At 36.5% G+C, this 11,608-nt stretch overlaps 1 protein-coding gene across 1 annotated transcript in view; it reads left to right on the forward strand.

Annotated features, from left to right (window-relative positions):
* USP10 (ubiquitin specific peptidase 10) overlaps positions 1-11,325 on the forward strand; it is a gene marked incomplete at its 5' end in the record, with an annotated part of 30,534 nt that extends 19,209 nt beyond the window's left edge. Inside the window, 5 exons of the mRNA XM_010177870.2 lie at positions 223-403; positions 3,869-4,034; positions 7,027-7,171; positions 7,892-7,957; positions 10,848-11,325. Of these exons, the coding sequence (XP_010176172.1) occupies positions 223-403; positions 3,869-4,034; positions 7,027-7,171; positions 7,892-7,957; positions 10,848-11,035 (746 nt within the window). The remainder of the gene's footprint in view (positions 1-222; positions 404-3,868; positions 4,035-7,026; positions 7,172-7,891; positions 7,958-10,847) is intronic.
* Between the last annotated feature and the right edge of the window lie 283 nt (positions 11,326-11,608).

An 11,608-nucleotide genomic window follows, 5' to 3' on the forward strand; every position in this document is an offset into this window, starting at 1 on the left:
AGCTATGAGTGAGCCTGGAATATACTTCTCATTTACTTTCTCAAATCTATGATCTGTGAAAACATTTTATCCTCTGAAAATTATTTGTATTGGGTTTTTCTCTTTCAAATTCTTTATCTGTATACATGTTTTTGTTAAAAAAACCCAAACAAACAAAAACCAAACCAAACAAACAAAAAAACCTTTTTTTTTTTTTTCTTTTTCTTCCTTCCTCCCTTTAAGAACTCTCAGTTTCCAATGGCCCTGAGGCTCAGACTGTTCATGAAGAAGAGGTACAAGATGAGCAAGGGGAAGGCAGTGAGGATGAATGGGAGCAAGTGGGACCTCGCAACAAATCCTCAGTCACTCGCCAGGCAGACTTTGTTCAGACTCCAATCACTGATATTTTTGGTGGTCATATAAGGTATAGTACTTTTTTGTGAAAGTTGTTGAGACCATAGGCTGCTTTGCCTTTACAGGTGACTTTTTCCTCTGCTTTACTTTCTGTATTTTTCACCATTATTGGATAGTTCAGTGGAAGAGACTGTTACACAGTTTGTTCAGGTCAGGAGAGGTGAATGTTCTGCCCTGAAGCATTTGTTATGTGTGAGGAGGGTTCAGAAGATGGAGCAGAGTGATCAAAGGATTGATCAATGATCAAATGATTTTGTGACTTAGGAGTCTGAATCTTTTTAAGTATCTTAAAAGAACAGACTATTTATGTATGTGTTGTATATTAATGTATAAGAATTCCAAAGAACTTTAGAACTACCTGATTTTTACCTCTGAGGAGTTTTGGCTCATTTTGTAAATAAGGATACTAAGGGATAGTGAGATTTGCTACGAGCTGAATCTGGTTAGTAAAAGAATGAAATAAAATAAAAAACTGTAAACTTTTGGTTGTTGGGACACTTAGGCTTCCCAGAGACAGGAAAGTTTTAGTTAATAGTTAATAAATGTTAAAGGCAAAAGATGTTTATAAAAATGTTAAATTACTGTAAGATGTTACAGGAATGAAAAGAATGTGAGACATTACTTAACGTTCAGGTCTGATACCAGGTGAAGGCAGAAAGTAGATACTGAAAGAATATTTTTTGGAAAGGAAGGAAGCCTCATCATGACTTGTTTGGAGAAATATATAATTTAAAATGAAAGTAAACACTTGCTAAAAACATATTCCAAAACAAAAATGCTAGACTTGAAGAATTATTTTTAAATTGGAGACAGACACTTAATTGCTAGTGTTTGACTCCCTGTGTTGCCAGGTATTCAATCTAGAGGTGTGAATCATGCGGGCTAGTGCCTTCTGCCCGTGAAATGCACTGAAAGGATTCTTCTGGGATTTGAGTCAGACAGCTGGCAAATAAATTATATTTTCCATAGAAATTGGCAGACTGGTGTTTGTACGTATGGATGAAATTCCACATTGCTGGCATGTTTGCCATCGTACCCAAGGTATTGTTAATACCCTTAGTATATTTATCATAGTCAGAACTGTTTCGATCTCCTTATGATTCCATTAGTTTTTCAATTAAGAATACTAAGAGAATAATGTCTTCTGTAGAAGTCCACAGAAAATAATGTAAAACAAAGGTAATACTGAAAAAAGGCAAAAACTTGCACTGAGCAGCAGAACCACAGGGTCCAATGCGACATCTGTTGTCTGCTGTCACCACACCCATTTTATTTTGCCTCCAAACTAGGTCACGCAATTTACCGCAGAAACACTATCCCCTGTTGTGATGTGGAAAGCTTCATCCTCTGAGGCTGAGGGTGGAGATAGGAAGGACTGAATACAGAATTGCCAGTAGAAGTCCACTAAATGAAAGCATCAGAAATAGGAAAAAAAAAAAGAAATGGAAAAAGCAGCCTAGGAAATTGGTTTGAATTGGCATCTTTTGGCTTGGGAAACTTTAGGCTGTCCTCGAGGCTTTAATTGTCTGTTAAATGCCTAGTTAAGCAAAATTGCTTAAAAAAAAATTCACTTGTGCAATATAAGACTTAAAATGTGTAAATAGGAAGATACACCGTTCTGTCAGGATCTGGTTTGTTCATGTGCAGGTGTCCATTTTGACTTTCAGCTTGTGTGAATTTCAAATATTTGTTATGCCAGCTAGCTCACAAGCCAGCTAAATATTTCCATAAGTAGTAGCAACTTTTTCCTTCAAATGCACTGTTATTTTAAAAGAAAATATATCAATTATGTTGTAGTTTATGCCAGGCAGCAATGGGCAGTGCCTGTTGTCCTGAAAAATTCTTACTGGAGAGTTCTTACAGTACCCGAGAGTGATTATTCATTGAAAATTATGCATTTTCCCTTAACTAATTGAATTTTCCTTAACCTTATCTTTTCAGAATAATATTGGTATTATTAATTAAATCTTTAATACCATGGACTTGAAAACAGTTGGAGTTGTTAGCATTTATTGATTATTGCACTAAATAATGATTAGCTTAAAAAGGATTTGGGAAGTGTATCCAAAAGCACCGAGACTTACACAGTGAAGGGTTTGTTTGAAACGCTGTGCTTGCCATGTGTTGAAGGTTTTGTCCTTAAATATAGCCAAGGAGGAAATGTTAAACTGAAATAAAGATGCTGCTGTTTTTCATATGCTCTCTTTCCTCTGAAGCTTATATATTTGCCAATATAAAGATGCATTGACTTTTTATTGGTGCTTCGGGGCTTTGCCTGAATCAAAGGGCCGGTTTTGATTGGAGTTTGCAGTGCAGGTATTAAACCTGTATGTTAACATTTCATGTGTGACCTGGAGAAATTTCAGTGTGGCTACATGGATTAGAGCTATATTAATTATCATACTGCTTTCAAGCCTTGTAAGGCACTGTAACAAGCGTAACAATATAAATGATATATAAAAATATATCTATATGATATAAATAAATTATTTCTTTGGCTGTATAAACCCACATTTTTGCAGTAGCTGAGGTTTTTTTTAATGTAAGTACTGCTTTCAAAATTTGAAGAAAAAAAAAAAAAATCTTGAGGCCTGTTTGATGGTTTTCAGTTTTCAGCAAAGTTCAAGAAAAATGAAAATCAGGAAGAGTCCACTTAGTGCAGTGACGTTGTGGCTGAGTGTTCTGTCTCATTGCACAAAGCAATGATCACCCAGGCAAACTGCTTAAAGGCTGCAACTGAATACACTTCAAACACAAAATAAAACCCAAAGAAACAGGAAACGTGTCCTCATGCCTTAAGTCGTTCCTCCTGCCAGTTTTCCAAAAGATTCCAGTTTATTTACAAAGGAGTACATGGACAAAGTCTGGACACAGAAAATTATGGGAGGAAAAGGAAATGCCAGTCCTCGATGGAGCGTAGTTTATGTTTCCTATGGCAAGATTGAAGCAAACAGTTTAAAATCGCTTTGAAATTGGTGTTAGTGAAGTGACCAATAAATGTGTGTATTTTTATTGGAGAATCTGGAATCAGTTGTGATTTTTACAGTAGAACATGCCATTAGATAAGAAGTAGTATTTTGCACTTCTGAAGATCTTTAGGATAACGTAATTTCAAATACTAACACAAATGAGTCCCGAGGTGGATCTTTTTTTAAAATGCATTATAGAAAAATGTCAGTATTTTTCTTTAAACTTTTCATGCTTATCCAATAACTGTTTTAATCCTTGCATAAATAAAACAATTCAAATATAACCTCATCTGTATGCTCTAAATAGATGTGAAAATAATGTAAATTGCAGTAAAGTGGATTCAGGTTGTTGAAACTTACGCTTAACCTTTGTATTTGTGTGTGTTACTTGGGATTTAACTATAAACTGAGTTACTAAAGTAGATTTTGATCAGTTCTAACTTGAAGGTTCTATATTGTTGAAAATTACTGGGCTTTATTACATTTTAACTCTTTTGTTTCCATAGATCTGTTGTTTACCAGCAGAGTTCTAAGGAGTCTGCTACACTGCAACCTTTCTTCACCCTGCAACTGGATATCCAGTCAGACAAGATTCGCACCGTTCAGGATGCATTGGAAAGTTTGGTGGCAAGAGAGTCTGTCCAGGGTTATACCACAAAAACCAAACAAGAGGTGTGTTCTGTTGACCCCCTGTTTACTAAACTTTTACCAAAACCAAATACTAAACTTTTTAAAAGAGTTTTTATACAGCTCTTGCTTTACAAATAGTTACTTGAACACTGTTATTTATGTTAACAAAAGAGGTACTAACCTTTTCAAAGTGCCCTACAACAGTAAAATGACTTATGCTTGAACAGGTAGACTGAAAGGAAAAGAACTAACTGTTAAACAAAACCATGCCAGTAAATAGGTATATTTTCTGAGTTGGTGTAGTAATTGGTTGGAGATTTTATTGGAGTGTATATTAAATAAACAGGGTGAACTGTAGTAATAATATATACTATTATGAGTAAAATAGCTTTTAGCTGATCTCAACATACTGACTCCTGGGCATTGCCAGATGTTCTTAGTAAAGAAGCAGCTCTTCAGAATATTGTTTGAAAGCATGCTCTAGCTTTAAGAAGAAAACTCTTTGAGCAGAACAGGTTTTCTATGTGGGTCTGTCTATCCTCGATGGGTTTTGATTTACACATTTCACTTACAAATCAAAAATTGAAATATTCATTAATGGTATGCCTGGAAGAAGTCCATCTAGAACCTCACTAAAACATCTGATGATTACTGTCTTTCTGGATGGATAATCTGAAATCCTTCAATAGCCTGTAACACCTCCATTCAGTGTTTTTGGCACCGTATAGTTTGGCACTGGTTTGCTCTACCCAGGTCAGCAGTTCAAGGAAAATGTTCTTCAGAATTGGGAGAATATCTGGAAAAGAGTGATCAAAATAAATGGCAGTGTAAAAGTTGTGATGTAAAAGGAACGAATAAGGGGGAGGAGTTATTAAAAAAAAAAACCAAATATGGAAGTAGAGAGATGGAACTATACGTAAAACTTAGTATGTCAAAAACTACTCTGAAAAGGAAAAGGTTGATTTTTCTCCATGATGCTCAAATGGTAAATAGGAATAGGACTAAGTGTTGCCCATGGTGCTTGTAGAGTTCTCCTCACTTCTTTAAGAGAAGGTTGGACAAACACCAGTCAGGATTTACATAAATCATTATAATTGATTCAGAGGGGATGGAGTGGAGAACCTTTTGAGATCTCCAGGCCTTGTGGTTCTCTGTCACTTCATATATCAGGACGTCTTATTCTGTATTCTCATGCAGCTCTGCAAATTTTTTAATCTTATTTTTCAATTAGTACAATACATAATAGAGAAATACTTTGTAGGAAGAAAAGCTTTTGGCATTACAGTTTGAGAATGTGTGATACAGGGTAATAAATTAAACTTTTTCCCCTGGTTTCTTATGTTGTGCATTAGTAAAGAACATCATTTCTGATGTGCATGGATTGCTCAGGTGGAAGTTTTACGTACACTGTTCATAGCTTCTTTCAGTAGGCCAGGGTGGGAAGAGGCTCTTGAGTTGTAGTTCTTCCCTCTGACATTCATTTCTGTAAGTTTTCTAAATACTCTGAATGAGAACACAGTTAGATAAAGAAAGGATGGACCATTTTCTTTGCAAAGCTAAAGATGGATTGCTAAATTTTGTCTTCCTCGTGTGCTTAGTAGCAGTGAGTGTTAGAGAACATTATTTCTCCAGTTTCTTCCATGTGAAAGGAGCATTTGCAATGCAAACTCATCATGATTTACCACATAGATCTTGTTTTGCTAGTCATTCATTTTTGGGTTTTACTGCAGATGGTTTTAACTTCTTTACTGACAACCCAGTGTTCAATTATGGGGTTTGGAAGAAATGGGTGTTCAAATTAGGTGCTGGAGGTTTGGTCTGGCTTATATTTTAGAGTCTGAATGGAAAGAAGCATTCACAATGTCTTTTAGATCTTTTTTCAAAAGAAATTAAAGTCAAAATAGCTGTTCTTGTATTAAAATTGTAGTGAAAACCCTAAACACATTGACTGTGTTCAGGGTTTTCACTACAAGCATAGGACTTTGCAGATAGTAATTTTCAAAATGTATTGCAGAGAAGTATTTCATCTCCATTTTACAGAAGGAGAACTCAGCTAAAAATAATAATTATTATATTATTAAAAATTATTACTGTCTTTTGATTGTTTTAATCTGGATTTGTATTCTTTACAAGTTGTGGGCATAAACAATAGATATGAAAAGAATAATCGTCCAAATAATGTGAATGATTTCTCTTAAAGTTTGTTTTTTAATAACTTGGAGCTGATTTTGAATTTTATGTGTGTATTAATATAAACAGGAAATCAGATTTTCCTCCAGTGTTTAAAATAATTGGTGTTTTAAGTGACAGTAGGTGTTTAAAATGGAATGGCATTTTGTTGCTGTTTCTGACTCAATTTCACTTGCTCACAAGCACTTGAAGAAAGTTGGTTTGGTTCCTTCTGGCCTGCAGGTCAGTTTGTTAAATCTTGAATATTTCAACAGTTAATAAGTTTTTTTTAAAGGACTTAATTTTTATCCTCTCTGAAGGGATATTCTTTTCAGTCTCTTATTCCTATTTTCAGACCTGCTCATGTTTTCTACCAAAAGTGAAGACTCTTGAGTAACAAACTAGTCTTACCTCATTTACTTCTCCAGGTGACCTCCCACATACTCTTTAGAAGGAATCTTCACATCCCCTGGAGTTCCCAAACTGCTTCCTCGAGGATCTTACAAGAATTTTTTGGGGACTTTGACTCATGTGCACTAAACAAACATTTGTGGTGCTTCTAGCTGGTGATGTTGGTGCCATAAATCAGAGCCTCTTCACACAGTCAGGACAGCAGAACTTGTGCCTGTTCCTCAGCTGCTGCTCTTCAGTCTGGCACCGTCAGACAAACCTGCTTTGATCTGTGGGTTACGCTAATGCAGAGCAGTGCAGCTGAGGAACTGCTGAGTGCAGCAGACGTCTTTTCCCATACACCAGCTCAGTTCCTGAGGATGGAGCTTATTCCTCTTTTAAAGGAGTAACTGTGAGCAGTTAACAAAAAAAAAAATGACAATTTTTCTTCATCTTTGTTCTATGTATGTGTCAGGTGGAGATCAGTCGAAGGGTGACACTAGAAGAACTCCCTCCTGTTCTTGTTTTACACCTCAAGCGGTTTGTATATGAGAAAACTGGTGGATGCCAGAAGCTTATCAAGAATATTGAGTATCCTGTTGATCTGGAAATTAGTAAAGGTAAAGATTCTTTTAACAGAATTTTCCCCTCTTTAAGAAAAAGATAATAGGTTTCCTAGGGGTATCAGTGGTTGAGTTTTCTATTTTGCTCCCAGCTTTGTGCATAAGATTTCTTTTCCATCATTGTCTGGAAACTTAGTAATTTGGATTTATGTCTTGTATGCTTCTTTTTTTTTCTTTTTTTCTATTCATAAAAAGAATATATTTGGGTTTCTGGTTTGTCTTGCTGACCTGACATTGCTTGCATATGAGTTTGGGCATCCATTTTGCAAAGAACATTGTGGTCAAACGTCTTACAGCCTTTGCCACATCCTTGACATTAGTCGGGCCAATTAAGAGCTTCCTGCAGATTTAAGGAGTGTGTGTGACTTGGAATCTGAAATTGATTTTGTCATTGTCTTGACAGCAAGAATGAAAGGAAAAAAAAAATTCTCATCTTTTGATCTTTTGCCCTCCTTTTTTTTTTCTCCCCTTCTGTTTTTTTTGCTGATACTTTTAAACATGCCATAAACATTAGTGTTCAGCTAAACTCAAAATTCATTCCCTTGATTACCAGATATCAGAACCATGAGTATTCTTTAAATGCTGCAAAAGACATTTTAATTAAACTTTCTCCTTTATGGTAGGGTTGTTTTCTCTAAGAATTGACCCCTTTAATATTGAATTTCTCAACTTGCTAACTATTACCTTTGTGACTTTTTTTTTTTTTTCCCCTTCTAGAGTTACTATCTCCTGGTGTGAAAAGTAAAATTTTTAAAGGCCAAAGAACCTACAGGCTCTTTGCAGGTATTTTATCTCTATAACTCTAGTCCCTGTATTGCAAACATAAATTCTGCATATAGAATTCTAGAAACACTGGGGTTTCCTGGATTACATAAAATGTTTTCTTTTAAATTACACTGAAGTAGCTTGTGGGTGTCAAATTCATGTATTTAGTGGGGGTTTTTTGCATCTGTGCATGTACACATATATTGTTATAGCTGTATATATATAGTTATATATATCTCACTGTTCCAGCTGTATGCAAAAGAAGTTCTGAGAAATACCAGCAGAAGCTGAAATACAGCTGTAATATAACTATGTCTAAAATACACCACCTATTCTCAGGATAATGTTTCAAATGTCTTCTGACGTGGCTGTTTGGATGCTGGCTGTGCATCCCTTTGAGCTCTCAAGATGAGTATAGCTGGCAGGGTGTGAATAACATAGTGTAGGTGGAAAAGTTTTACGTGGAGGAGATCATGATTTTTGTGTGAGGAAATGATGTTTTTGAAGTGTCTGCGATGTATATGAAATATCTAAATTGGTCATTATTGGAAGCTCATGTAAAAGTTCAGAAGAAGCATTTTAGTATTGAACAAGAGTCTCTGGGTAGTAATGAATTTCCTGAAGTTTACAACTCCTGCAGAGTTTATGATTTACACCTGCTTATTTGTGTTGGAGTTAGGAGAACATAATAAACTAGAGAACTAGAGGTCTTCACTTCTACATCACCAAATCTGTGCCACTACTGGTGGCCTTTTGTGACTTGGTGGTTTGGATCCACTTTTGTGACCGCTGAGGTTACGGAAAGAAATAACATACCTGTCTCTTGTGGAAATTCAGGACTGTTTCTGGCAGTGTAATTTTTTTATTGATAGTGGTTTTCATGAGACAAGTTTAGACAGTGTATTTAAGGTAGCTTGAAGAAAATGTGTTACCGCTGTAATTTTTTCTAACTCCCTCTGTGGAAAAGTACAATACTTCAGTCTTCTGTCAGTCTAGGAGTTGTCATTCACAGAAGCTGAGCTTGTTAGATGAATTTTAAATTACTAAAGTAAGCTTTTGAAGAATTAAGTTTCAGATATCATACAGGATTTGCCTAATTAATAATAAATCTTAGAAAATAAATTAAAGTTTAAGCTACTGTAAAAAAATTATTTCCTAAATTCCCCAAAATATGTAGATATTCTGCCTTTTTGCTTTGCTAAAGCCAAATCATCCTAAAATGTTTATTTTCACAGACACATGAAGAAAATCTTGAGTAAGCTTGAAGTGTGACTCTAGTCTGAAAGAATGTAAACAGTTTCAGAATTATATACTGCTTTTGTGTCAGATATGACACTTCATTCTGTATTTTATTTGTTCTTGTTAAGTATATGCTGAGGGCTCACGTGTTCCTAAAAGGAGTTAAATGCAATTTCTTATTCACATCCTTAGAATTACACACATAAAAGATCTCTTCCTTTGGAGGCAGTTGCCACACCTCGCATGGAGAGCTCAGCATTGAGCTTTGGATTTGGTTTCTTCAAGGAGAGTTGAGAGGTCTTTTCTGCAGAACACTTTGATAATTGAGGAGCAAAGGCAGTTTGATTCTCTCTTGGAAGCAGCAGTATTAGCGATTAATCAGAGGTGTTCAGCTCACAGTTTTGTCAAGGAGGTTACAGAGAGCTAATAAATGTGAAACGTGGAGATTGGTACTTCAAAAGAACCTGTTTTCAGAGTAAAATTGTAGTTAAGACAATGAAAAAAATGGTCAGAGGAGGAATAACTGGCTTAAATTTCTAACCAATGCAGTTTGAAAAGTCTTGCTTTTCTTTTTTTAAGACTATTACATAGTTTTATCTTGGGGTTTTTATATACTGCATAGTTCTACTTGGGGTTTTTTTTTTTTTTGGAGGCGGGGGGAGGAGGGGTGTTTTTTTGTTTGGTTTGGGTTTTTTTCCAAATACTTTCATTAAAATACTGTTGTTGTCAGCAGACAGAGCAGTTGTGTAGTGTAGAATATCTCGCTAGGCGTGGCAGTACCTTTTGGAAGCTCAGAAGAGTGTGCTGTGCTGTTGCAGATGGCCTTTGTGAGGCAAATCCTTCCCAGAAAATACTCTAGGAAGTTATAAAAAGCAGTTTGATGCTTTTGCATCTTAATTTACTTAAACCTTCTTTTAGAATCCTGAGATTTGGTATGCTGGGGAAACATTACTAATATTGCATAGCATCAAATGTAAGCCGGTGTCCAGTTCTCGAGCCCCCAACAAAAGAAAGACATGGACCAGTTAGAATGAGTCCAGAGGAGGCCACGAGGATGATGCGAGGGCTGGAGCAGCCCTGCTGTGAGGACAGGCTGAGAGAGTTGGGGCTGTTCAGCCTGGAGAAGAGAAGGCTCTGGGAAGATCTTATAGCACCTTCCAGTACCTGAAGGGGCTCCAGGAAGGTGGGGAGGGACTTTGGCCAAGGGCAGGGAGTGACAGAACAAGGGGTGATGGCTTGAAAGTGGCAGAGGGGAGATGGAGCTGAGATCTGAGGAAGAAATTGTTTGGTGTGAGGGTGGTGAGACAGTGTCCCAGGTTGGCCAGAGAAGTTGTGGCTGCTCCTCCCTGGAAGTGTTCCAAGGCCAGGTTGGATGAGGCTTTGAGCAACCTGGTCTAGTGGAAGGTGTCCCTGCTGCTGGCAGGGGGGTTGGGACTGGGTGAGCTTTAAGGTCCCTTTTGACCCACACCAGTCTGTGATTCTTTGACTCTAAGCCAGCAAGCACTAAACACTTAAAGATTCTTGCTTAAGCCAGATCATACCATCTGCAAAACCACGAGTGTGCTGTGAAGAAAGCGATATGTCACATTTTTTTTTTTCTTGAATGATTTTTTCAGTGGATATTTATCTATGTCAAGTATATTTACGCCTCATAAATTTCTCTTTACAGTTGTCTATCATCATGGAAACAGCGCAACTGGTGGCCATTACACTACGGACGTCTTCCAAATTGGTCTCAACGGCTGGTTACGCATCGATGACCAGGCAGTCAAAGTGATCAATCAGTACCAGGTGGTGAAGCCGTCTGCAGAGCGCACAGCCTACCTCCTGTACTACCGCCGAGTTGACCTGCTGTGAAACTTCTCCCTCTTTACTCTGTGTGTGCAAGATACCTGCTTTGTAGAACGCCAACTATCACTAACTTTTTATTTTTCTCCTCCTGTAAATGCTCTTTTGAGTGAATCTTTTTTTTCTTTTTCTTTTTTTTTCTTTTTTTTTTTCTTTTTTCCTCCCCTTTCCTTGCAACTGTGGGATAAGAGTGATAAAGGAAACTACCATGGGTTTGTGCACAACGTAGTTTGTGTTGACTTTTGACTTTGCAGAATGAAGTCACTTGGTTGAAAAGACTCGAGTCTCATGAATCACAAAAAATAGAAAAAAAAATAAAAATAAAAATTAATCTGAGTTAATGCTGAATCCTAAGATAATAAAAAGGGGATTTGCATTTGATTCCCACTTTCTAATTGCATAGTAGAAGAAAACCCTGCACCAGCAACAGAACTTGTAGATTTCTGTGAAAATGTTTTATCTTTACTTAAGTAAAAAAAAAAAATAATAAAAAAATAATAAAAAAAAAAAGCGCTCTCTGCTTCCCCAATAGTTTTTTGATAAATGGTAAAATATGAGCCGATGTGTATGAGATGGAAATGG

The sequence above is a fragment of the Antrostomus carolinensis genome, unplaced genomic scaffold (genome assembly GCF_000700745.2).
Source record: "Antrostomus carolinensis isolate BGI_N321 unplaced genomic scaffold, ASM70074v2 scaffold21101, whole genome shotgun sequence".
NCBI classification, from domain to species: Eukaryota; Metazoa; Chordata; class Aves; order Caprimulgiformes; family Caprimulgidae; genus Antrostomus; species Antrostomus carolinensis.